Below are 24,118 nucleotides of genomic sequence, written 5' to 3'. Positions count from 1 at the left end.
CTGTTATGTAATACTGAGACCCTGAGGCCAGAGAGGAAGAGTCATAGCAGCAACTACTATTTACTGAATGCTTACTATATTCCAGGGTGTATCCTAAGCATTTTATATTTCTTGTTCAGTCTTCAAATTTACTCAACGTAGGAGTTCCCATTGGCCACAGATATTAAAACACACCTTTAGGAGTCCCTGTCGTGGCGCAGCAGAAACGAATCCGACTAGGAACCGTGAGGTTGCAGGTTTGATCCTTGGCCTCGCTCAGTGGGTTAAAGATCTGGTGTTGCTGTTGGCTGTGGTGTAGGTCGAAGACATGGCTTGGATCCTGCCTTTCTGTGGCTGTGGCGTAGGCTGGCAGCTATAGCTCTGATCTGACCCTTAGCCTGGGAACCTCCATGTGCCGTGAGTGCGGCCCTAAAAAGAAAAAAAAAAAAAAGAAAATTTTTGATGTAGGTACTATTGTTACTGAAGCAGGCACAGATTACCTAAGGTCACACAGCTAGTAAGTAGCAGGGTGTGAAAGGATTGGATAACAGCAACTGCCACCCTGAATGTGGAGATTTGGATGTTTACAATGAGGTGGGATTTTTTTTGTCTTTTTAGGGCTGCACCCATGGCATATTGAAATTCCCAGACTAGGGGTCAAATTAGAGCTGTAGCCACCGGCCTGTACCACAGCCACAGCAACTCCAGATCCGAGCCGCGTCTGCAACCTACACCACAGCTCACAGCAAAGCTGGATCCTTAACCAACCCACTGAGTGGGGCCAGGGATTAAACCCATGTCATCATGGATACTAGTCCAGTTTGTTACCCCAGAGCCACAACAGAAATTCCAACAAAAACTTTTAAAGCGCTAATGGATTAATTAGAAGTTTCAGTTTACTAGAAGAGAATATCCCATTCCCCCAAACACATTTCATGAGGTCTTGCTATTTTTTAACTCTTTACTAAGAACAAATTTCAGGAGTTCCCATGGTGGCTCAGTGGTTGACAAATCCGACTAGGAACCGTGAGGTTGTGGGTTCGATCCCTGGCCTTGCTCAGTGGGTTAAGGATCCGGCGTTGCCGTGAGCTGTGGTGTAGATTGCAGACGTGGCTCAGATCCTGCGTTGCTGTAGCTCTGGTGTAGGCCGGTGGCTACAGCTCCTATTGGACCCCTAACCTGGGAACCTCCATATGCCACTGGAGCGGCCCAAGAAAAATGGCAAAAAGACAACAAAACAAACAAACAGAACAAATTCAGATCTATAAAACAATAAAAGAATAGTATAGGATTTTCCATTGTGGTTTAGTGATAACAAACCCAATTAGTATCCATGAGGACTTGGGTTCCATCCCTGGCTTCATTCAGTGGGTTAAGGATCCAGTGTTGCTGTGAGCTGTGGTGTAGATAGAAGACGTGGCTCGGATCCCGAGTTGCTGTGCCTGTGGTGTAGACCAGCAGTTACAGCTCTGATTTGACCCTTAGCCTTCGAACTTCCATCCATATGCCTCAGGTGCGGGCCTAAAAAGCAAAAAAAAAAAAAAAAAAAAAGTCTATATAAATATCCTGTTCCCCAGCAAATTTTCACCAGTAATTTTAAGCCTATTTTGCCCAAGTCAGTTATTATGAGGCTTACAAAATGTTGATGTTTTAACTTTATTTCTGCATTTATTATCTGGCATTCCACTATAAAGAACGTCTTTTTCTCCATTTATTTATTTACAATTTTAGTGTCAGCGTGGTCTCAGAGTTTTTGTTTGTCTTTGGTCTCAGAGTTTTAAAATTCATTTTGTTATATTCATTGCTGCCATTAGCTTTCTTAAACTGTTTTGTTGAAGTATAATTTATCTACAGTAAAGTACACAGATCTTAGGTGTGCTGACTGGTGAATGTTACATGAACACACCTGTGTAATCACCTCCTAGGTGAATGGAACATTTCTAGCACATCAGAAGGTTCACTCATGACCCTCTCAGTCTCATCATTCTTTTTGTCCCTGATTTCAACCTGGTTCTTGTGTCTAAGTCCCCATCTTTCTTCACTTTCTGGCACAAATTATTCCAGGTTCATCTTGTACAAGAAAGTACAGAGAAAGTCTCCAGCCTGGGAATTAGGCTGAGTCTCCCAAGGAGCTCTGGTTTCTTTTGAGGAAGGTTACTTTGAAATCAGCATCTAGACACTAGCTGTGCTCACTCTAATGGGGATGTTTTTGCTGCTAGGCCCTTTTAGAGGTGAGAGCTAGAAAATACCTAATTTTATCTATTTTAAAAATTATTCCTAAAATTATGCCTCCAATTTCAATCAGTCATAAGGTCCTTTCTGTTCCCCATTCCAAATTCTATATTCCTACAGTAAGAACCCTGACTGCCAAATACATCAATATGTTTATTCATTTGTTCAGTTTCAAAATAATTATTCCATTATACTACCAAGCCGGTCTACCAAATATGGTGTAAGGTCAAAATACTCTTAAAAAGTTACTTGTATTCATTTTTTAACTTCTTCCACGTTTGTGATCCCAAAGTGACATTTCTAAGATAGTTGTTAGGTTAAAAGAATTCATTCTCTGCCTCTTTCTCAGGAACATAACTTCCACAAGGGTAAGGACTTTTTTTTTTTCTTTCTTTCTTTCTTTCTTTCATTGCTGTTAATCTAACGCTGAGACGCTCAACAAATATTTGTTGAATGAGTAAATGAATGTCAGGGTTGAGCTATGCACTAATATCTATGAAGTCAGTCGCTCCTGCAAGAATCTCACAACTTGGTAGGCTTAGAGCAGAGTGTGACACCATCCAAGGCTTTTGGGAGCGGGTGGCGGAAGACTGGGAAGATGTATAACCCCAGGTGTGGGCACTATGGCTTTGGAGGTATCCAAGGTTTGGAGCAGCCACAAGACGAGAGAGTCTCTAGTGGCTGACTGGCCACAGCTCATTCAAGTTCGAACCAAAGTGGCCAAGTTGAGCTGCAAGCTGCGAGCCCCGAGCGTTTTAAAGGCTGGAGGCTGCCTCTCAAGGTAAGAGCTTTGGATCAGCTGCTAATGTTTTTAAAAGTCGAATTCACATAGAGATTCTGGGAGACTGAAAGTGCCATGCCCAAAAACGAGAGTCAGAGGCGCATTAAGCCCCGCGTCCCGGGTACGCGGAGGTTACACTTCCCGGTAAACCTAACTTCCGGGTCCCGCTCCAAGGCCCCAGCTCCGCAGGTCAACAAGCTCCTCCCCTGCTGACCTCGCGGATGCCGTATGCTGATGGGTCGTATCTGAAGCCCCGCCCTAGCGTCGCAACCATTGGTAACTCCAAGCTTCCACTCCCGCGCCAGCCCAGAGATTCTCGGCTTCTTATTGGACTATCAGCTTTCAATCGGAGGGGTCTTTGAACTTCAGTTTTCAGGTGGCGCTGGCCATTGGTGGACAGGATGGGGGCGGGGCCTGAGGTTTTTGCCGGTACCGTCTCGGGTAAGGGACTAGAGCAGAACCCCGCGACTGAGCTGCTTTGACTCTACTCTTGCTCTTCTCCCCGCCCGGCGGGTATGTCCCCGCGAGACCCCGCGCCCCGTCCCGGCGCCTGCCCAAGTGCGCCTGCGCAGCAACAGCCACCGGCCCGAGTGCCCCTTCCCCCCTTCCACCGCACCTTTTCCCTTCCCCCCCTGCCCCCTCCTTGCCTTGCCACCCTGTCCCGACCCCTAAAGGCCCTTTCGTGGGGTCTCCCCAGTCCCGATCCTTCCCCCACCCCGTCCCCCATCCCTCAGGATCCTGGCTCCCCAGCCGCAAGGGCTGCGCCCCCGTGAGCCGCGATGTGCGTCCTCTCAGAGCCTGTGGGCCTCACTGCCCTCCGTTTCCTCCACACAGGCGCCCCCCTCCTTCAGAATGACGCTGGACGTGGGACCAGAGGATGAGCTGCCCGACTGGGCTGCGGCCAAGGAGTTTTACCAGAAGTACGACCCTAAGGACGTCATTGGCAGGTGAGGCCGCGCCCAGTGAAATGGAGGTCTTGAGAGGTCAGGTCCTAGCCAGGATACACAGTTCCCTCTGAGGGCTGAGAGTTCTAAATGGGAAGGGTTAGTGGGGAGCAGAGGAACGTTTAGTGACTAGACTCATTTGTTCTGGGTTAATCCCCATTTTTCCACAAATTCATTCATTTATGTATTCGACGAACAATTCAGGCACCTCCTGTGCCAGGCACAAAGGTGAACACAGGGAGCATGGAACAGATGTTTATGCTCTGGAGGTACTCCAAGTGAAGTGACTAAAAGATATATGAAAAAGTATCAGGCTATGTAGAAAGTGCTGCGGGGTCTCAGAAAACCACAGCTTCCCAGAAGGGGTGATATTTGGGTCTTGAAGGATGAACAGGAGTTCAGCACACAACAAATAGAAGGAAAGCCCCACTTGTAGAGGCAGTGGCAGATACATTTATACATGAGGGTTTTCTAGGCACATACAATGTGCTGGGTGCACTGTGCTAGGCACTGGAGATGTAAGATCTATCTTACAAGGTTTCTGTTCTCCTGGAGTTTCTATTCTAGCGGTAGAGAAAGACAGTAAACAGGAAAACAAGTTAAAGTTCAGTGTCAGTGCTAGGGAGAAAATGAAGAGGGTGATGGAACAAGAGTAATTAATGGAGCTGAGACTTAGAGCATGAGAATGAACAAATCATGAACTGAGGCAGGATATATTCCAGACAGAGGGAATGGCAAGAAAAGGGCCTATTCACAACACAGATAGAAGATCATAGTGGCTAGAATATGGTGTGAGTGGAAAAAGGGGGAGGAAATTAAGTTGGAGAGGTAAATAGAGGTTGGATTGTGTAGAGCCTTGGGCCAAGATAAAAAATTTAAATTTTGGAGTTCCCATCCTGGCTCAGCAGAAACAAATCTGACTAGTATCCATGAGGACGATGGTTCGATCCCTGGCCTCGCTCAGTGGGTTAAGGATCCGGAATTGCCATGAGCTGTGGTGTAGGTCGCAGACGCGGCTCAGCTCTGGCATTGCTGTGACTGTGATGTAGGCTGGTGGTTAGAGCTCTGATTCGACCCCTAGCCTAGGAGCCTCCATGCACTGTGGATGTGGCCCTAAAAAAAAGACCAATTAAAAATAAAAAAAAAAAAAGAATTTAAATTTTATTCTAGTGACACTGGTATCTTCAAGCAGGGTACTAGCATGATCTGACTTACATTTCTGTGATTTGGGACCTAGTAACATCCTTTCTGTGCCTCAGTTTCTCCACTGTAAATGGGGGATAAAAATAGATCCTGCCTTGTAGGTTGCTGTGAGGATGGAAAGGGTTAATATGATACTGTTGGAACATGGTAAGTGCTCAATACAGGTGTGTGGTTACATTTTAAAAGATCATTCTGGGAGTTCCTGCTGTGGCACAGCCAGTTAAGGATCCTGCGTTGTCTCTGGTGGTATGGGTTCAATCCCTAGCCCAGAAACTTCCACATGTTGCGGATGAGGCCCCCCCAAAATCCTTTGTTAAAAAAATAAAAAAACTGGAGTTCCTGTCGTTGTGCAGCGAAAACGAATCTGACTAGGAACCATGAGGTTGTGGGTTCAATCCCTGGCCTTGCTCAGTGGGTTACGGATCCAGTGTTGCTGTGAGCTGTGGCATAGGTTGCAGACATAGCTCAGATCCCACGTTTCTGTGGCTGTGGAGTAGGCTGGCAGCTGTATTAGACCCCTAACCTGGGAACCTCCATATGCCATGGGTGCAGCCCTAAAAAGATAAAAAAAAAAAAAAAAAATCCTTCTGGCTCTTATGTGGAAAGTGGTTAGGAGAGAGGCAAGAATGGAAGCATAGAGACCACCTGACTAGAAAGATACCGATTCTTTGAAGTTAGCGATGGTGATGGTTTAGACCAGAGTGGCAGGGGTAAAGCTGGAGAGAAGTGGATAGATGCAGGTGATGGTTTGAAGGGATATAGTTTCCTGAGGGCTTGGATATGGACCAAGAGGGAAATGGAAGGAAACAAGTATCACGTCCAAGGTTTGGATTTGTGTGGCTGAAGAAATGAAGAAGATTGGGGAGGGGTGAGCAAATCAAGAGTTCCATTTTGACCTGCCGAAGGCAGGGGCGGGAAGAGTTCCGTTTTGAAAAGGTTAAATCCGGTCGGAATTGTCAAGGAGGCCTTTTGAGTCTGGAACACAAAAGAGAGAGCTGGGCTAGAGCTGTAAATTTGGGAGGCATCGTTGGATTTGGCAAGAGAAATGTAGGAAAGTGAGAGAGGCCCAGGCTCAGACCCTGGGGTATGTCACCGTTAAGGGATTAGAGAAGTGGGAGACACCATCTGTGAGTTAGAAAGAAAGACACAAGACTGATGTGCTTCTGGAAGGTTGGCATGGTCTGCTGTGACGCATGCTGCAGAGGCCAGGAAACCTGATGGGAGTGTGACCAATAAGACTCGTTCAGGGTGTTCCTGCTGTGGCGCAATGGGATCGGCGGTTTCTTTGCAGAAGCAGAATGCAGGTTCAGTCCCCCATTGGGGTAGAGGATCAGGTGTTACGCAAGCAGAGCAACTTCATATGCTGCAGGGCAGCCAAAAGAAAAAGAAAAGGATTTGCCCAGGAGTTTCTGTTGTGGCTCCCCAGTTAAGGACATGACTTTGTCTCCGTGAGGATACGGGTTTGATCACTGGCTTGGCTCAATGGATTAAGAATCTGGCGTTACTGAAAGTTGCAGTGTAAATTGCAGATGAGGCCCGAATCTGGTGTTGCTGTGGCTGTGGTGTAGGCCACAGCTGCAGCTCCAGTTCCACCCTTGGTATATGGATGTTCTCAGGCTGGGGATTGAATCTGAGCATTTGTGACCTATGCCACAGCTGTGGCAATGCCAGATCCTTAACCCACTGTGCTGGGTGGGGGATCAAATTGGCAACACTGCAGACAGAAGCTGGATCAGTAACCCACTGCATCACAGTGGGAGCTCCATGTTCAGACTCCTATATATCACATGGAGATTTCAAAAAAGGCTATTGGAATCAGGAGTTGTGGAGGTAGGGCAAGGCTTGAGATGGTACAGCAGGAGTTATTTGCACATAGTTGGTATTTAAAGGGAGGCAGTATGGGAAAAAAACCCCAAGAAATTCTGAGTGCATTCCACAGGTCACTATAAGGTTGACAGTATTAGGTATCATTTAAAAAGAGAACAGTTGCTCTAGGGGTACCTCTGAGAAATGAGAGAACACTTAGAACTTACTGGAAAAAAAATTTTTTTTTTTTTTTTTTGAAAGCTGGTACTTAGGGACACGGAAGCTCCATAAGGCTTTTTTGTTTTTTTTTTTCCATTACTCGAATGAATTTATCACATCTGTAGTTGTATAATGATCATAACAATCCAATTTCACAGGATTTCCATCCCACAGCCCAAGCACATCCCCCCACCCCCAAACTGTCTCCTCTGGAGACCATAAGTCTGTGCGTCAGCATCTGTTCTGCAAAGAAGTTCCGTCTGTCCTTTTTTCAGATTCCACATGTCAGTGAAAGCATTTGATGTTGGTGTCTCATTGTATGGCTGACTTCACTTGGCGTGATAATTGCTAGGTCCATCCATGTTGCTAAAAATGCCAAAATTTTGTTCCTTTTAATGGCTGAGTAATACTCCATTGTGTATATGTACCACAGCTTCTTGATCCACTCCTCTGTCGATGGACATTTAGGTTGTTTCCATGTCTTGGCTATTGTAATGGTGCTGTAGTGAACATTGGAGTACATGTGTCTTTGTGAATCGTGGTTTTCTCTGGATAGATGCCCAGGAATGGGATTGCTGGATCAAATGGTAGTTCTATGTTTAGTTTTCTGAGGAATCTCCATACTGCTTTCCACCGTGGTTGCACCAATTTACAATCCCACCAACAGTGTACTAGGGTTCCTTTTTCTCCACACCCTCTCCAGCACTTATTGTTTGTAGACTTTTGGATGATGGCCGTTCTGGCTGGTGTAAGGTGGTACCTTATCGTGGTTTTGATTTGCATTTCTCTAATAATGAGTGATGTTGAACATCTTTGCATGTGTTTTTTGGCCATCTGTATGTGTTCTCTGGAGAACTGTCTGTTTAGATCTTCTGCCCATTTTTGGATGGGGTTGTTTGTTTTTTTGGTATGGAGCTGCAGAAGGTGTTTATAAGTTTTAGAGATTGATCCCTTGTCAGTTGATTCACTTGCAAAGATTTTCTCCCATTCTGTGGGTTGTCTTTTTGTTTTGTTTAGGGTTTCCTTTGCTGTGCAGAAACTTTTAAGTTTGATTAGGTCCCATTTGTTTATTTTTGTTTTTATTGTCAGTGCTCTAAGAGGTGGATCTGAGAAGATGTTGCTGTCTTTTATGTCAGAGTGTGTTTGGCCTGTGTTTTCCTCTAAGAGTTTTATAGTGTCTGGTCTTATATCTAGGTCTTTAATCCATTTGGAGTTTATTTTTGTGTATGGTGTCAGGGAGTGTTCTAATTTCATTCTTTTCCATGTGGCTGTCCAGTTTTCCCAGCACCACTTATTGAACAAGCTGTCCTTTCTCCATTGTATATCCTTGCCTCCTTTGTCATAGATTAGTTGGCTGTAGGTGCATGGGTTGAATTCTAGGCTTTCTATCCTGTTCCACTGATCTGCATTTCTGTCTTTGTGCCAGTACCATACGTTTTAATGATTGTTGCTTTGTAGTATAGTCTGAAGTCCAGGAGCCTGATTCTTCCAGCTCCATTTTTCTTTTTCAGGATGTCTTTGGCTATTCTGGGTCTTTTGTGCTTCCAAACAAACTTTAAAATATTTTGTTCAAGTTCTGTGAAAAATGTCCTTGGTAATTTGATAGGGATTACATTGAATCTGTAGATTGCCTTAGGTAGTATAGTCATTTTGATAATATTAACTCTTCCAATCCACGAGCATGGTATATTTTTCCATCTATTTGTGTCCTCTTTGATTTCTTTCATCAGTGTCTCATAGTTTTCAGAGTACAAGTCTTTCGTCTCTTTAGGTAGGTTTACTCCTAGGTATTTTATTTTTTTGGATGCGGTGGTAAATGGGATTGCTTCCCTAATTTCTCTTTCTGCTCTTTCATTGTTAGTGTATAGAAATGCCGTCAATTTCTGTGTATTAATTTTGTATCCTGCGACTTTGCCAAATTCGTGGATGAGCTCTAACAGTTTTCTGGTAGAGTCTTTAGGATTCTCTCGGTATAGTATCATGTCATCTGCAAATAGTGATAGTTTTACTGCTTCCTTTTCAATTTGGATTCCTTTTATTTCCTTTACTTCTCTGATTGCCATGGCTAGGACTTCCAAACCTATGTTGAAGAGTAGTGGTGAGAGCGGACATCCTTGTCTTGTTCCTGATCTCAGCAGGAATTCTTTCAGCTTTTTACCATTGAGAATGTTTGCTGTGGCTTTGTCATATATGGGCTTTATTATGTTGAGGTAGGTTCCCGCTATGCCCACTTTCTGAAGGGTTTTTATCAGAAATGGGTGTTGGATTTTGTCAAAGACTTTCCGCTTCTATTGAGAGGATCATATGGTTTTTATTCTTCAGTTTGTTAATGTGGTGTATCACACTGATGGATTTGCAGATATCAAAGAACCCTTGGATCCCTGGGATAAATCCCACTTGATCATGACGTATAATCCTTTTAATGTATTGTTGGGTGCGGTTTGCTAGTATTTTGTTGAGGATTTTTGCATCGATGTTCATCAGTGAAATTGGCCTGTAGTTTTCTTGTTTTGTGGTATCTTTGTCTGGTTTTGGTATGAGGGTGATGGTGTCCTCATAGAATGAGTTTGGGAGTATCCCTTCCTCTGCAATTTTTTGAAATAGTTTCAGAAGGAGAGGTGTTAGCTCTTCTCTAAATGTTTGATAGAATTCGCCTGTGAAGCCATCTGGTCCTGGATGTTTGTTTGTTGGAAGTTTTTTAATCACAGTTTCAATTTCAGTTCTTGTGATTGGTCCATTCATCTTTTCTATTTCATTTTGGTTTAGTCTTGGAAGATTGTACTTTTCTAAGACTTTGTCCATTTCTTCTAGGTTTTCCATTTTATTGGCATATAGTTGCATATAGTAGTCTCTTATGATCCTTTGTATTTCTGTAGGAAAAAATTTTTTAACTCAGTGAATTGTATTACACTTGTAGTTGTACAACGATCATCACAACCCAATTTTATACCATTTCCATCCCCAACCCCAGCGCATTCCCCCCCCCAGACCTGTCTCCTGTGGAAACCATAAGTTTTTCGAAGTCTGTGAGTCAGTATCTGTTCTGCAAAGAGGTTCATTGTGTCCTTTTATTAGATTCCACATGTAAGTGATAGCATTTGATGTTGGTGTCTCCCTGTCTGACTAACTTCACTTAGCATGATAATTTAGGTCCATCCATGTTGCTGCAAATGCCGTTATTTCTTTCCTTTTAACGGCTGAGTAATATTCCATTGTGGGTATGTACCACAGCTTCTTGATCCACTCCTCTGTGGATGGGCATTTAGGTCGTTTCCATGTTTTGGCTATTTATTGTTTGTAGACTTCTTGATGACAGCCATTCTGGTGGGTGTAAGGTGGTACCTCATAGTGGTTTTGATTTGCATTTCTCTAATAATGAGTGATATTGAACATGTTTTCATGTGTTTTTTGGCCATCTGTATGGAAAAAAAAATTGGTGCTTTTTAGAGCCACACCTGCGGCATATGGAGGTTCCCAGGCTAGGGATCCCTCTGGCTTACATCAGAGCCACAGCAACATGGCATCTGAGCCGTGTCTGCGACCTATACCACAGCTCATGGATATGCCGGATCCTTAACCCACTGAGCGAGGCCAGGGATCAAACCTGCGTCCTCATGGATGCTATTTGGGTTTGTTAACCACTGAGCCACAATGGGAGCTCCTGTATGTGGAAAATTTTAACTAGGACGTTTTTAAGCACCAAAAGACCTGATGGGGACTGTTTTAAGAAGCTACTTCTCTAGAGTTCCCTTGTGGCTCCGTGGGTTTAGGATCTGGCATTGTCACTGCAGAGGCTCAGGTGGCTGCTGTAGGGTGGGTTTGATCCCTGGCCAGGGAACCTTCACATGCCATGAGCACAGCAAAAAGAAGAAGAAACTGATTGTCAAAGCCATGTGACAGATGGGCTGCAGTGGTTGAGATTAGCAGCAGGAAGATCAGTTAGGAGGTTGTCGTGGCTGTGGGGGTGGAGTGCTAGGAAACAGACCTGAGCAAAACACAGGACGGACTGGACGGGTTGGATGTGGTAGATTGTGAGGAAGAGGGACAAGCCAAGAATGGTACCTGGGTTTCTAGTTTGGGAGTCTGAATGAATGGCATTGCTGTTAATTGAGATCAGCAATTGAGGAGCTAGTTTCAGGGGAAGGGGAAGGGTTCAGCGGACACTGTAAAAGTGAGATGTCTCTAGGGCCCTCGTCGTAGCCATTCATTCAGTCCGACGTGTTGGCCTGATGCTTAGGGCAGACATGAATGCTGACGTCAGGGAGGCGGATAAGAGGGAGAATGTGTATAGCCTGAGAACAGAGCCAAGGATGGGGTCCTGGGGAAGTCTTAACATTTAAGGGGTGGGCAGAGAACAAGGTAGTGGGGTGTATCAACAGGGAGAATTGGAGTCCAAAGACCCTGGTAGATAGTCATGTTACAGGAAGTTCCTGTTGTTGCCGGGAGCTGTGGGTGTAGGTCACAGACACGACTCGGATCCCGCATTGCTGTGGCTGTGGCATAGGCCAGTGGCTGCAGCTCCGACTTGAGCCCTAACCTGGAACTTCCATATGCTGTGTGTGCAGCCCTAAAAAGACAAAAAAAAAAAAAAAGTTTGGTCATATTACATAGTAGGAAGGCTTAATTAAGAAGGAATGCTCTCTGGAGTTCCCGTCGTGGTGCAGTGGAAACGAATCTGACTAGGAACCATGAGGTTGTGGGTTCAGTCCCTGGTTTTGCTCAACTAAGGATATGGCGTTGCCATGAGCTGTGGTGTAGGCTGTAGATACGGCTTGGATCTGGCGCGGCTGTGGCTGTGGGGTAGGCTGGCCACTGTAGCTCTGATTGATTTGACCCCCAGCCTGGGAACCGGGTGTGGCCCTAAAAAGCAAAAAGAAAAACAAGGAATGCTCTTACAGGTAAAATGCTACGGATGGGACATCTGAGAAAGGAGTGGCCCCTTCCTCTTGGAGAATAAACAAAGAATTGCTAGAAGTAGCATTCACTTTGGCTCTTAAAGCAGAGATTCTTAGCTGGCTGACTTCAGAGTATCTTTGAGCCCCCTGAAATGATAAAAAACATTGGATACATGTGGCAGAGGTTTCCAGCTTTCCACAAATTCTGAGAGCTGCATTAAAAGATGAGTAATAATGAGACTAGGGACCTCAAACTCAGGTGCCCTTGGTGGTTGGGCAGGAAATTAAAACTGTGACGTGGCCAAGAGTAAAACAATAGGAAGTGGTGAGCTTTGTGGCAGCTGGAGGGTGCTTGATTCACCTAAGATAATGTGAATTCAGATTTGTTAAGAACAGTGCACATATTCTTGGGCTGCATTTGGCTAGAGGGTCAATAGTTCACATCCACTCATTGAACCAGAGATGTGGGTGACAGGCGTTGTGAGCAAAAGGAGTTACACAAAGGCAAGGAGGCACAGGAGCACAGCAGCAGTAAGGTGACGTGGGGCCAGGGAACCAGCACGTGAAATGTGATGTGAGGTCAAATCCTGGAGAGATTTGCATCTTATTTATTTATTTTTTGCTTTTTTGGGGCCGCACTCGCCACATATGGAGGTTCCCAGGCTAGGGGTTGAATCGAAGCTATAGCCACCAGCCTACATCACAGCCACAGCAACACAGGATCCGAGCCACGTCTGCGACCTACACCACAGCTCACGGCAATGCCGGATCCTTAACCCACTGAGCAAGGCCAGGGATCCAACCCTCAACCTCATGGTTCCTGGTCAGATTCATTTCCGCTGCGCCGCAATAGGAACTCCGAGATTTGCATCTTAGCCTGAGGTACTTACAGTATCGTATGGAGTCGGCAATGGAGCCCAAGCAAGGAAGTCCCTGCCTAGGACCTTGTCTTTATGACACCAGTGGGCTTTCCTGGCTCCACCTCATTTATGCCTTTCAGCATCCCTTCAAGATGATGATGGCCACATTTCAGAGCTGGTGAAGTGGAAGCCCAGAGACCTTATGTCAGCGGGTCACTTAGAGGTTAATTAGTGACAGATTTGGGGCTTGGCCCAAGATCTCCTCCTTCCCGACTTGGGTCTTCCGGTCGGTGGCCCAGGATTTATTTGGTGCTTCCTGCATGCAAGGTTTTATTGGGGGTAACCATGGAAGTGGGTCATTTCTTCCTGCTTTCGCCTTGTGGGGTTCCAGGGCCAGGGGCAGGTTCTTGGGCTCAGTGCCTACGCTTAGCCACAGAGAGGGTGGCAGAGACTGGATGTGAACCCCCGACCCCGGCCTGCCCGCCTGCCCTGTGAGCTGCCCCTTGCCGGGTGCCCACGTGGCTGGCTGAGGCTCCCAGGAGCTCCCGCAGGCCAGGGTGAGCGCCTGAGGAGGTGGCCTTGCGGTCTGGCTGGGTCTGCAGAGTCTGGCGCCGTGGGCGCGAGGCCCGAGTGGAGACAGCCGAGCGAGTGGGAGGCCCTGAGCCTCGCCTTGTCTGACTTTGGCAGAGGAGTGAGCTCTGTGGTCCGCCGTTGCGTGCATCGAGCTACTGGCTGTGAGTTTGCGGTGAAGATCATGGAGGTGACAGCCGAGCGCCTGAGTCCCGAGCAGCTGGAGGAGGTGCGAGAAGCCACGCGGCGAGAGACGCACATCCTTCGCCAGGTCGCCGGCCACCCCCACATCAGTGAGGCCGCATTCCCTGCTCCTGCCAGCCCACAGCCACCTCCTGCGGGCCCTGCGCCTCCCCAGCCCCTTTCCCCCAGCGCCGCCTCCACGCCTCGCTTCTGCTCCCTTCCTCCCGGCTCCGCCAGACGTCAGAGCGCGGCCGGCCTTTGGGTCCCCGCTGCCTCCTCCGGTTCTCCTTCCTTCCCAGTAACAGCCCGCTGCTGCCTCAGGGTGGAAAAGGCCCTTTAAAGTGCCCTTGCTCCTTTTCCCATCTCTGTCTCTCTGCCTCTCTGCCTCTTTCCCCAGTCACTCTCATCGATTCCTACGAGTCTTCTAGCTTCATGTTCCTGGTGTTTGACCTGTGAGTATCTCCCGGCCCCCGTGGAGAAGCCTCCTCCTCCCCTCCATGCACAGCCCCAGCCTCATGACGCAGTGGGCCCAGGACCACCCGGCTCACACCTTCCTCCGCTCCAGCTCAGGCCCGCCTGCCATGGCCCTGGCCCTGCTCTGCAGGCGTCCTGATGGAGGCAGGTTCTTCTGGAGTCACGGTGACCAGCTAAATACAATAGGTCTTCGTGAAACTCCGTTTGAAGGGGAGGGTGTTCATCCCTGAGCTGGCCACGTACAAACAGGCTCTGGTTCACCAGTCTCCTGTGGTTTAACACCCTCCGCTGGAGTCTGTCTCTGCCCATCAGGTCTCTTTCCGATCAGTCCGAATCTGCCAGTCCAATGTTATACGATGCTCTAATGCAGACCAGTTGCAAAAATACTTCAAAAGAGAGCGGATTGTGTAGCAAATATTTAAGAACTCCTTGGAGGGTTACCGTTGTGGCTCAATGGAAATGAACCTTACTAGTGTCTATGAGGATGCAGGTTCGATCCCTGGCCCTGCCCAGTGGGTTAAGGATCCAGTGTTGCCTTGAGCTGTGGTGTAGGTTGCAGATGTGGCTCAGCTCTGGAGTTCCTGTGGCTGTGGTGTGGGCTGGCAGCTGCAGCTCCATTTCGACCCCTAACCCGGGAACTTCCATATGCTGTAGGTGTGGCCCTAAAAAGAGCACACACCCCCCCCATAAAAAGAGAGAGGGGGACCTTTGGGGGAAATTTACAAAGTCTTCATATTGAAATGTCTCTTTGTGAAAACCAGAGGGGAGGTGGGAAGTGTCTGTCACACCCCCATGCAACTTTGCAGAACCTGATGTGTTCTTTATTGCAAGGATTGAGGCAGAGTTGCAGTTATCACGAAGTTTTAAAGACAGGAGAAAATAAGCCAAATTCAGAATAAAATCCTATTTAACATTCTTGCTACTCCTCACTGAAAGTTTGGTCTGTGGTCTAAGTAGATTCACTTCACAAGGCCTTTTTTGAGTATAGCTATTCTCAGGTGACAAGGACCTCCTGGAAGTGATCATCACAAGGCCCTTATTCTTGCTAAAACTGCCCCCCCCTTGTGGCACAATGCTGGTATTTCAACCGCCGACCCTTTGGGCCAAACAGCCCCTGCCATCCAGTTCCCCCCTGGAGTGGTCTGTCTCGAGACCCTTCCATTTGTCTGCAGTGGGATCTCTCTTCCACGGTATATTCTGTAAGCACTGGCTTATTTGCTCAGCTGCCACTGTGAGGTGTGCCTATCTCCCCACCATCCTATCTGTCCCTTAGGATGCGGAAGGGGGAGCTGTTTGACTATCTCACAGAGAAGGTGGCCCTGTCAGAAAAGGAAACCAGGTAACGGCTGAGCCTGCAGCCCCCAGGGGTGAGCAGGGAGCGGGGGCTGGAGAGGGGAGAAGCAGAGGAGACTGCACCTCCCCCAGGTCCATCATGCGGTCTCTGCTGGAGGCAGTGAGCTTTCTCCATGCCAACAACATTGTGCACCGAGACCTGAAGCCCGAGAATATTCTCCTAGATGACAACATGCAGATCCGACTTTCAGATTTTGGGTTCTCCTGCCACTTGGAACCTGGCGAGAAGCTGCGAGGTAAGGGGACCTCCCTCCCTCAGAGGCTCAGGAGACCCAGGCCTGGGGCTGGTGGGCCGCGTCTGAGAACTGAGTCCCGAGGAAAGGCGGAAAGTCAGCGAGCGCTTGCCCTCTGGTTGCAAGGCCTGGTGTGCACATCACAGTGGCCTTCCTGACCCGGGGGGGATGGGGACACACAAGGGAACAGATGGTGGCACACAACAGGCAAGGGGCCAGGCCGGGGAAGCAAGGAGGAAGGAGCACCTGATTGAGCTGTGGGGACCCACGGAGGATGGGGGCTCCCGGGCTGGGCTTGTTGCAGGAGGAAAAAGAAGGCGCGAGGGGGAGAGCAGGGCTCAGCTGCCCCTTTGGGGCCTGGTGGAGACAGGACCACACTGCTGCGTAGGTGCTATGAGGAGCCTGCTGCGGCCAGACAGCACTTCTTACTCAGGTTCACTTAATGTCAACGCATTTGTTGTGACACACAGTTCTAGCGCAAGTGGGAAACAAAGTTCAGCTGTGGGACTCCTCAGAGCCTTTGCTGCACTACTTCCTCCCCTTCTTCGGTGGCTCTGCATTGGACTTGCCAGTAGCTGCCATTGACTGGGCACTTGGTGTGAGCGAGGCCCCACCCTGAGTCTTTACATGGTTGACTTCTCTGGATCCTCTCGACAGTCTTTGAAATAGATAGTATGTGGGTCTGTTTTATAAATGGGCTTGATGAGGTGAGGTGACTTGCCCAAGGTCGCGAAGCTGGAATGTGGACTCCAGAGTTCATGCTCTTAGTCTCTGAACTTAACCCGTCGTGCAGATGCTGTGCCTCGTTTCCCTTTGGGCTTCCACATAACACTCCCCATCTTTTCCCCTGCCCACTCCATGCTCTCTCTCCATGGGCTTGGGTAATTCAGCGTTTAAAGCTGCAGGTCAGGTTAGATCTCCTGCTTTTTGCTCTTCTCTCTCTCTTCTTCACGGTACGTATCCTGCTCTATCATTTGTTTGCTTTCTTGTAGGCAGTGAGCTTGGTTAGGACACATGGAATTCACCACTGTGTCTGATATGGTGTTTGGCATATATGGTAGGTGTTCAGTAAATACTTAGTATAGGAATGAATTTCCCAAAGGAGTTATTTTTCAATTCAGGCCTATTAAGATCTGGAAGTGGGTCAGAGTTTGGACCCACTGGGTCATAGTTTGGAAATTGCCAGGATGGAAGAATTGGTGCCTGCAGTGGTAGAAGAAACTAAAAATATAGGCATAGGTGGAGTCATGGCAGGCTGTGTGCTGTAGGAGTCAAAACTTGATCCTGAGGTCATGATGGGAAGCTAGGGAAAGGTTTTAAACAAAGGGCTTACCTGCATTATGCCTTAAAAAATCCCATATTCAGGAGTCCCGTTGTGGCGCAGCGGAAACAAACCCGACTAGGAGCCCTGAGGTTGCGGGTTCAATCCCTGGCCTCACTCAGTGCATTAAGGATCCGGCGTTGCCATGAGCTGTGGTGTAGGTCACAGATGTGGCTTGGATCTGGTGTTGCTGTGGCTGTGGCGTAGGCCAGCAGCTGTAGCTCTGATTGGACCCCTAGCCTGGGAACCTCTGCCTGCTGCAGGTGCGGGCCTAAAAAGCATTTAAAAAAAAAAAAATCCGGAGTTCCCGTCGTGGCGCAGTGGTTAACGAATCCGACTAGGAACCATGAGGTTGCGGGTTCGGTCCCTGCCCTTGCTCAGTGGGTTAATGATCCGGCGTTGCCGTGAGCTGTGGTGTAGGTCGCAGACGCGGCTCGGATCCCTCGTTGCTGTGGCTCTGGCGTAGGCGGGTGGCTACAGCTCTGATTCGACCCCTAGCCTGGGAACCTTCATATGCCGCGGGAGCGGCCCAAAGAAATGGCAAAAAGACAAAAAAAAAAAAAATCCCATATTCATACTCATTCCCCTGGGTTGAATGGTGGTTCCACTAATTGCAGTAGAGATTATAAGAGAAGGAATAGATCTGAGTGGAAAGGAATGCAGCAAAGATTGAAGTTTTGTTTTCCGTGTGTGTTTGCATGTAAAACATGGCAGTAAGTTGTGTGAGGAGTGGGTTGGCCTGGCTGGAGGGCTGGAGGAGGCAAAGGATACAGTTGGGATGGGACCTTGAGGTCACTCTAAAAATCAGGTTTTCCCAAGGCGGCCACCAGGAGCCCTGGCGGGTACTTGAATTATTCAGCAGAGCTAGGGTCTCATGCTGAGTCTTGGCAGGAGACAGGCAGGGGTGGAAGGGGAACACCTGTGGCCCTGGCGGTGTTGAGGATCCATGAGGGGGCTGGTGACATCCCATCAGTCTCAGGCCTCTCTCCCCAGAGCTGTGCGGGACTCCAGGCTATCTAGCACCGGAGATCCTCAAGTGCTCCATGGATGAAACCCACCCAGGCTACGGCAGGGAGGTCGACCTGTGAGTGTCTGGTCTCCGCCTCCCCTCCTCCTCTGTGTACCCTCCTTCGGCGCAGTTGCTCACCCCCTGGTCCCTCCCTGCTGACTCGGATCTCTTTCCCAGCTGGGCCTGTGGGGTGATCTTGTTCACGCTCCTGGCTGGCTCGCCACCATTCTGGCACCGGCGCCAGATCCTGATGTTGCGCATGATCATGGAGGGCCAGTACCAGTTTAGTTCACCCGAATGGGACGACCGTTCCGACACCGTCAAAGACCTGGTGAGCTGGGGCTGTGAGCGGGCAGGGAGGGCGGCCCCGGAGCTGGCCCTCACGCCCCCGGCTCCCCCCTAGATCTCGAAGCTGCTGCAGGTGGATCCGGAGGAGCGCCTGACAGCTGAGCAAGCCCTCCAGCACCCGTTCTTTGAGCGCTGCCAGGGCAGCCAGCCCTGGAACCTCACCCCCCGCCAGCGGTTCCGGGTAAGCCTGAGAGTATCAGCCTCTGGGTCTGGGCCTGCTCGTCTGTCCCATGATTTTTCTTGGATGAGGAGGGGGCCAGTGGAGCTCATGTCCCCCTTACCCTTCCCAGGTGGCAGTGTGGACAGTGCTGGCCGCTGGGCGGGTGGCCTTGAGTGCCCACCGTGTCCGGCCACTGACCAAGAGTGCTCTGTTGAGGGACCCCTACGCGCTGCGACCGGTGCGGCGCCTCATCGACAGCTGTGCCTTCCGGCTCTATGGACACTGGGTGAAGAAGGGTGAGCAGCAGAACCGGGCAGCCCTCTTCCAGCACCGGCCCCCTGGGCCTTTCCCCATGATGGCCCCTGAAGAGGAGGGGGACTCAGTGACTATCCCAGAGGACGAGGCCATGCTGGTGCTGGGCTAGCACTTCAGCCCTGAGGAATCCCGGGAAGCAGGACTCTCCAGGACGAGCTTTATCATTCCAGCCCCTCTGGGCTCTGGCCTCAGGCCCCCGTGCCCGGCCAGGCCCACCACTGATCATACTGTCATAGGGACCAGCCCTGTACACCCACCCCCGCTGGCCAGGGCTTTGAGAACAGAGCTGAGGTGGAAGAGAGCCACCCAGTGCGCCACGCCTGGCCTTGACAGTGCTGCCTGTGCCACATATGCAATAAAACTCGCTATACGCCAGGGAGAGCCAGCGCCCCGTGTCTGGTGTCTGGCTTCGGCGCGGAAGCCCAGCAGGTGCTCAGGAGGGGATGGGTGGGGGTGGGGGCCCACTCTGGCCCAGGCCTTTATTGGGGAAAACACTGAGGGTCACTTGGTCTTGTTCTTGCCTTTCCCTGGAGGGGGCTGGAGGGGGCGCTCGAGTGCGGTCAGCTTGCTGCTGAGCCTTTCCTCACTGGCCTTGAGCCGCTCCTCCACGAGTTTTTGGAGCTGCTCCAGCTCCTTGTTCACCTGGGTCTTGATGTAGGTTCGGAGGATGGAAAGCTGGCCTGCAGGGGCAGGGCAAAAGGGGCAGGTCAGGAGAGATGCTGCCTGGGGCTGTGGGATTGCTCCCAGCCAGGCAAACACAACTTCCAGGGTGCCCCTGGGGGCTACACAGGTGGCAGTGTGGCTTCAGCTCAGGAAATGTCAGCTAGGCCTTCTGTGAGGGAAAGACGGGCAGAGCGGCTCTGCTGCGCTTTCTGATTGCTTCTTAGTAGCCGTGTGGCCTCAGGCAGGTGATTTAGCCTTTGCTTGCCTGGGTTTCCTCCTGTGTCAAATGTGGATTGTGACAGCAGCTCTTGAGAGGATTAAATGGGCTAATATATGTAAAATGCTTAAAAAGGACCTGCCTGCATATAGCATTGCCAAATGTGAGCTGGCCCCATTACTATCATTGGTTTTAGAATCCTTTTCTGGAGCTCCTGCCTCACCCCCAGCAGCCACCTTGGACTTACTGCCTGGGGAAACGCGGAGAAAAGGGCACCACGAGTAAAAAAGTCTGAAGTCCTGATGTGGTCTAAACCCTTCCTTTTACACCTGCCCAAAGTCACACGGGACCCTAAGCCCTCTGGGTCCTCACTTGGCTCTTGCTCTGGCTGGACTCCCGCTTCCGGTTCCTCCTCCTGTGGGCTGGCTGCTGGCTCCTCCACCTCTTCGCCCTCCTCTTTCTCTGTAAGTCGGAAGCAGGAAGAGGCTGCGGCTGCGGCTGTGGCGACAGCCGCAGCGCAGTCCGGCCCTGGCCCTCGGCCTCCTCTCTTACCCGTCTCATCCTCTGGCCAGAGCCTGGGTGGCTGTAGCCCCATGTAAGTCAAAGAGAGATCCAGCCGCACCTGGGAAGAGGGAGGAAGACGGTGTCTGAGGGTAGGATACCGCAGTGCGGGAAAGGGGGCAAGGAGGAGCCTCTTGGAGCCCACGGCCCCGTACCTGGGGTGTGAAGACATACTTGTAGAGCTTGAAGTGGCGGAAGTAGGTGTTGACCACATAATCGGCCAGGGCCAACAGCTGTTCCTCCTTAAAGAGGTTGATACTGAAGGGGGGCCGCTGTGGGGATGCCCGGGAGGTTAGGGGACTGACCACCCCCGGAAGCCCTCACCTTTTCTGCAAGTGCCCAGCCATCTGGGGCAGGAAAGAGCCGGGTGTGAGAGAGGGTGGGGGACTAGGCTAGCCCTTGTCTGGGGGAAAGTGACCCTCCTGTTCCAGGGCAACTGACCCTGACTCCGTGGCAAAATAGAACACTGGTGAAGTAGCGGTAACATTCCTCCACATTGCCCAACGGAGTTGCTGGGAGGGAAAGCAAGAGGTGACAGTGAGGCTCCCTCCCTGATAACCATTCGTTCATTTTACTCACCCGAAAGCCACCTATCGAGCATGAGCTTAATTTTTTTCTAGTGTTTACATTGTTGGCTGTGCCTGCGGCATGCAGAAGTTCCAGGGCCAGGGAGTGAACCCGCACCATAGCTGCGACCTGAGCCACAGTGGTGACACCGGATCCTGAGCCTGCTGAGCCACCAGGGAACTCCTGAGCAGAAGCTTTAGAAGTAGCCAGATCTAGGCAGCAAATATTGAGTACCCACTGTGTACTGCTCTAGGCCCCGATCAAGACAGAGGAGGTCCTGCCCTTAATACACTTATATTCTGGTCAGAGTGACCTACAACAAGCCAAGAAATACATAATTTTAAGTCTTGTTAAACATTCTGTAGGAAATCAGTTCCAGGAATAAAGCAGGAGTTATTTCACGGAACACCATGCACATATATTTACATATATCACATATACTATTTCTCAGAACAGTTTCATAATGTTATTGCTATATCCTTATTAGAAATAAGGAAATAGGAATTCCTGTCGTGGCGCAGTGGTTAACGAATCCAACTAGGAACCACAAGGTTGAGGGTTCGATCCCTGGCCTCGCTCAGTGGGTTAAGGACCCGGCGTTGCGGTGAGCTGTGGTGTAGCTCACAGATACAACTTGAATCCCATGTTGCTGTGGCTCTGGCGTAGGCCGGTGGCAACAGCTCCGATTTGACCCCAAGCCTGGGAACCTCCATATGCCATGGGAGTGGCCCTAGAAAAGGCACAAAGACAAAAACAAATGAAAAATAAATAAATAAATAAGGAAATAGGAGTTCCTGTCGTGGCACAGCAGAAATGAATCTGACTAGGAACCATGAGGTTGTGGGTTCAATCCCTGGCCTTGCTCAGTGGGTTAAGGATGTAGCACTGCCATGAGCTGCAGTGTAGGTTGCAGACACGGCTCGGATCTGGCATTGCTGTGGCTGTGGTGTAGGCTGGCAGCTGTAGCTTTAATTAGATCCCCTAGCCTGGGAACCTCCATATGCCGCGGGTGCGGCCCTAAGAAGCACAAAAAATAAGAAAAGAAAGAAAGAAGGAAATAGAGAGTTACCGTGTGGCTCAGCAGTAATGAACTCGACTAGTATCCAGGAGGATGCACATTCGATCCCTGGCCCCACTCTGGGTTAAGGATCTGGCATTGCTGTGGCTGAGGTGTATGTAGGCTGGCAGCTGTAGCTCCGATTTGACCCCTAACCTGGGAACTTCCGAATGCCATGGGAGTAGCGCTTAAAAGAAAAAAAAAAATAGGAAATGGAGGATTTGAAAGGTGAGGTGAGATAAGTTGTGTGTGATGATACTCCTAGTAATGTCAGAACCATGGTTTCAGGTGGTAATCCTGCTTTGACTCCCCTGGTCACTTGTGCCATCCTCCTCCTCTGCCCTGGACTCAACTCTCGGGTAGCCTCTCCTCTTACCGATACAGGCCTTGTGAAGATCTTGGAGCAGGGCACAAGCTGTTGATGTCTGCTCCAGTGAGAAGCCCTGATGGCGGCAGAAGATGAGTATGTGGGAGAAGAGGTCCAGGGTGATGGCATCTCGCAGGTTCTGCTCAGGACAGCTGAGCCCCAACAACTCAGCCAGCACCCTTGGGAAGGAGAGAGGAAGGAATGAGTGGCAACTAGAGTCTCCCTTCATCTCCCTTCACCACCCTACACTAAGTCACAAGGTGCTTTGGAGCCAGGCATTCCTCATGCCTTCCCAGCCCACTGCCTCAGCCTTCTCCAAGAGCCAGTTCTTCCTGTCCCTACTCCCCGCCATACTCCCTCATCTCCTCCACGTTGGTTGTCTTCTCCAGCCTCTGCATGGAATGGATGTCGAGGTACTTCCTATCATAGGAAAAGAGGGGAAAAGGTGTTGGCCATTATGCATTAGTCTTAGGACAAGGCTATGATGGCTAGAGCGTAGGACTGGGAAGCAAGAGACCTGAGTTAAGAGGTTTGGCTCTTCCACTAACTCGCTGTGTAACTTTATAACAAAGTCACTGAGGCAGCGGGAGACCTGGCTTATAGTCATCTTGGGTAATTGTATCTCTGGGCCTCAGTCTCCTTGTCTGTAAAATGGGAATTCCGTCCTGTTTGACAGGCTCGTAAGGAAGCGCTAAAGGAATAATACAAGTGTGAAGGGTAACTTTCCCTCAAAGCTCTTCACACTCACCATATGCAGATCCGGGGCTGGGGTAGCGGCGGCTGCGGGAGAGAAAGCGGATTGGGAAAGGCAGAGCTGCGTTGTTAGTCCTGGCCCGTGGTTCTTTGCCCTTGGTGAATCTCTGGTGGTCTAACAACGCGATACCTTGCCTTCTCATCTTAAAAACTGTGTACTAGCAATACCGGCGGGCTGGGCTTCGGCGATCCCTAAGTACTATTCATGAGCGTATTGACAAGCAGTTCAAGCCTGCCTCTTCACCAAGGCAGCCCGGGAAACAAACGGCCCCCTGCCTGGGAGCCCTTTTATAAACATTCATGAGCAGACCACTCTGACCTGTCCTCACCGGGAACAAGTTGGCTGCAGGATCTTCATTCGCATCCACTGAGGCCACGGTCCCTGACTCGGTCCGCACTCCTGTTCCCATCCTCTTGGCCGATTCATCCAACGAGCTGAGGTCCTTCTCATGGTCTTTCTCATGTTCTCGCCGCAGTTCGGAGTGCTGGTCCAGCTCCGACCGCCTTTTCAGTCGCCGGAATTGGCTGGATTTCCGGCGGATCATCTGGTCGCTCCTCTGTGTCGCGGGTCCCCACCGTCTTTATCCTGCCTCGGTTCTGGGACAGCCGATCTCGGGCGGCGACTGCCAAGGCCTGGCCCTTATCGACGCTTCAGCCAATCTACGCTGCAGAGAGGCCGGGTACAGCCAATCGGCTGGGGGCGTCCCTCCGTCTCAACGGTGACGGTTGCTAAGGAGGATCCAGTAGGAAGGGAGAAAGTGTACCGTGCTCGCCAAACTGTGAGAAGAGAATGCGCATGCATAATAAGATGCAAACCCCGCCCCGGTGCCCTCTCTTCGAAGTTGTTAATCTGAGGCAGGCGGCGTTATTAGGACTGCGGAGTGGAAGTGTGTTGTCAGTTACCATGGCAACTGCCTACCGGCCAATCACTGAGAGAAAGAGGAGGTGTTCAGAAAGAAACCAAACGGACGCAAGAGGAGGAACAAAGCACAACCAATAGAAACAGGAACTGGAGAAGATTTCGCCACATCCGGCGCTGCCTCTGGCG

General features: G+C 49.8%; 2 protein-coding genes across 19 annotated transcripts; one reads left to right on the top strand and one right to left on the bottom strand.

The window, feature by feature from the left end:
* The first annotated feature begins 3,380 nt into the window (after window positions 1–3,380).
* On the top strand, window positions 3,381–19,264 carry PHKG2 (phosphorylase kinase catalytic subunit gamma 2). 9 transcript variants are annotated; one of them, XM_085015439.1, is made up of 10 exons: window positions 3,381–3,433; window positions 3,827–3,939; window positions 13,607–13,718; window positions 14,070–14,124; window positions 15,420–15,485; window positions 15,572–15,735; window positions 18,047–18,137; window positions 18,240–18,393; window positions 18,466–18,591; window positions 18,701–19,264. In XM_085015439.1, exons 4-10 carry the CDS (start codon window positions 14,105–14,107, stop codon window positions 18,992–18,994), a joined length of 915 nt encoding a protein of 304 aa, XP_084871565.1. In that variant the 5' UTR covers window positions 3,381–3,433; window positions 3,827–3,939; window positions 13,607–13,718; window positions 14,070–14,104; the 3' UTR covers window positions 18,995–19,264.
* Window positions 19,265–19,333: 69 nt separating this feature from the next.
* On the bottom strand, window positions 19,334–23,684 carry CFAP119 (cilia and flagella associated protein 119). 10 transcript variants are annotated; one of them, XM_013992399.3, is made up of 9 exons: window positions 23,400–23,684; window positions 23,066–23,097; window positions 22,672–22,737; window positions 22,327–22,496; window positions 20,768–20,838; window positions 20,482–20,598; window positions 20,318–20,387; window positions 20,138–20,227; window positions 19,334–19,565 (listed from the first exon to the last, which is right to left on the bottom strand). In XM_013992399.3, exons 1-9 carry the CDS (start codon window positions 23,613–23,615, stop codon window positions 19,387–19,389), a joined length of 1,011 nt encoding a protein of 336 aa, XP_013847853.2. In that variant the 5' UTR covers window positions 23,616–23,684; the 3' UTR covers window positions 19,334–19,386. The 10 variants fall into 10 exon arrangements, with proteins under 10 accessions (XP_013847853.2, XP_013847868.2, XP_013847860.2 ...); XM_013992414.3 differs by lacking the exon at window positions 20,482–20,598; XM_013992406.3 differs by lacking the exon at window positions 22,672–22,737.
* Between the last annotated feature and the right edge of the window lie 434 nt (window positions 23,685–24,118).

Source organism: Sus scrofa, chromosome 3 (genome assembly GCF_054392235.1).
Source record: "Sus scrofa isolate SSC_HxYL_T2T_F1_AM1 chromosome 3, Sscrofa_HxYL_maternal_Yorkshire_Landrace_v2.0, whole genome shotgun sequence".
Taxonomy (NCBI): domain Eukaryota; kingdom Metazoa; phylum Chordata; class Mammalia; order Artiodactyla; family Suidae; genus Sus; species Sus scrofa.
Note: the sequence above shows the minus strand (reverse complement) of the source record. Positions and strands in the feature narration are given on the sequence as shown.

Bases quoted from the DNA above. Each gene is read 5' to 3' on its own strand.
- PHKG2 (XM_005652997.4), top strand. From the start codon at position 3,845: ATGACGCTGGACGTGGGACCAGAGGATGAGCTGCCCGACTGGGCTGCG. The intron at 14,125-15,419 runs GTGAGTATCTCC...TCTGTCCCTTAG, and splicing joins ATGTTCCTGGTGTTTGACCT to GATGCGGAAGGGGGAGCTGT. The intron at 15,486-15,571 runs GTAACGGCTGAG...CACCTCCCCCAG, and splicing joins CTGTCAGAAAAGGAAACCAG to GTCCATCATGCGGTCTCTGC.
- CFAP119 (XM_013992399.3), bottom strand. From the start codon at position 23,615: ATGATCCGCCGGAAATCCAGCCAATTCCGGCGACTGAAAAGGCGGTCG. The intron at 20,839-22,326 runs GTAAGAGGAGAG...TTTCCCTCCCAG, and splicing joins TCTTCACAAGGCCTGTATCG to CAACTCCGTTGGGCAATGTG. The intron at 20,228-20,317 runs GTAAGAGAGGAG...TCCGACTTACAG, and splicing joins CTGGCCAGAGGATGAGACGG to AGAAAGAGGAGGGCGAAGAG.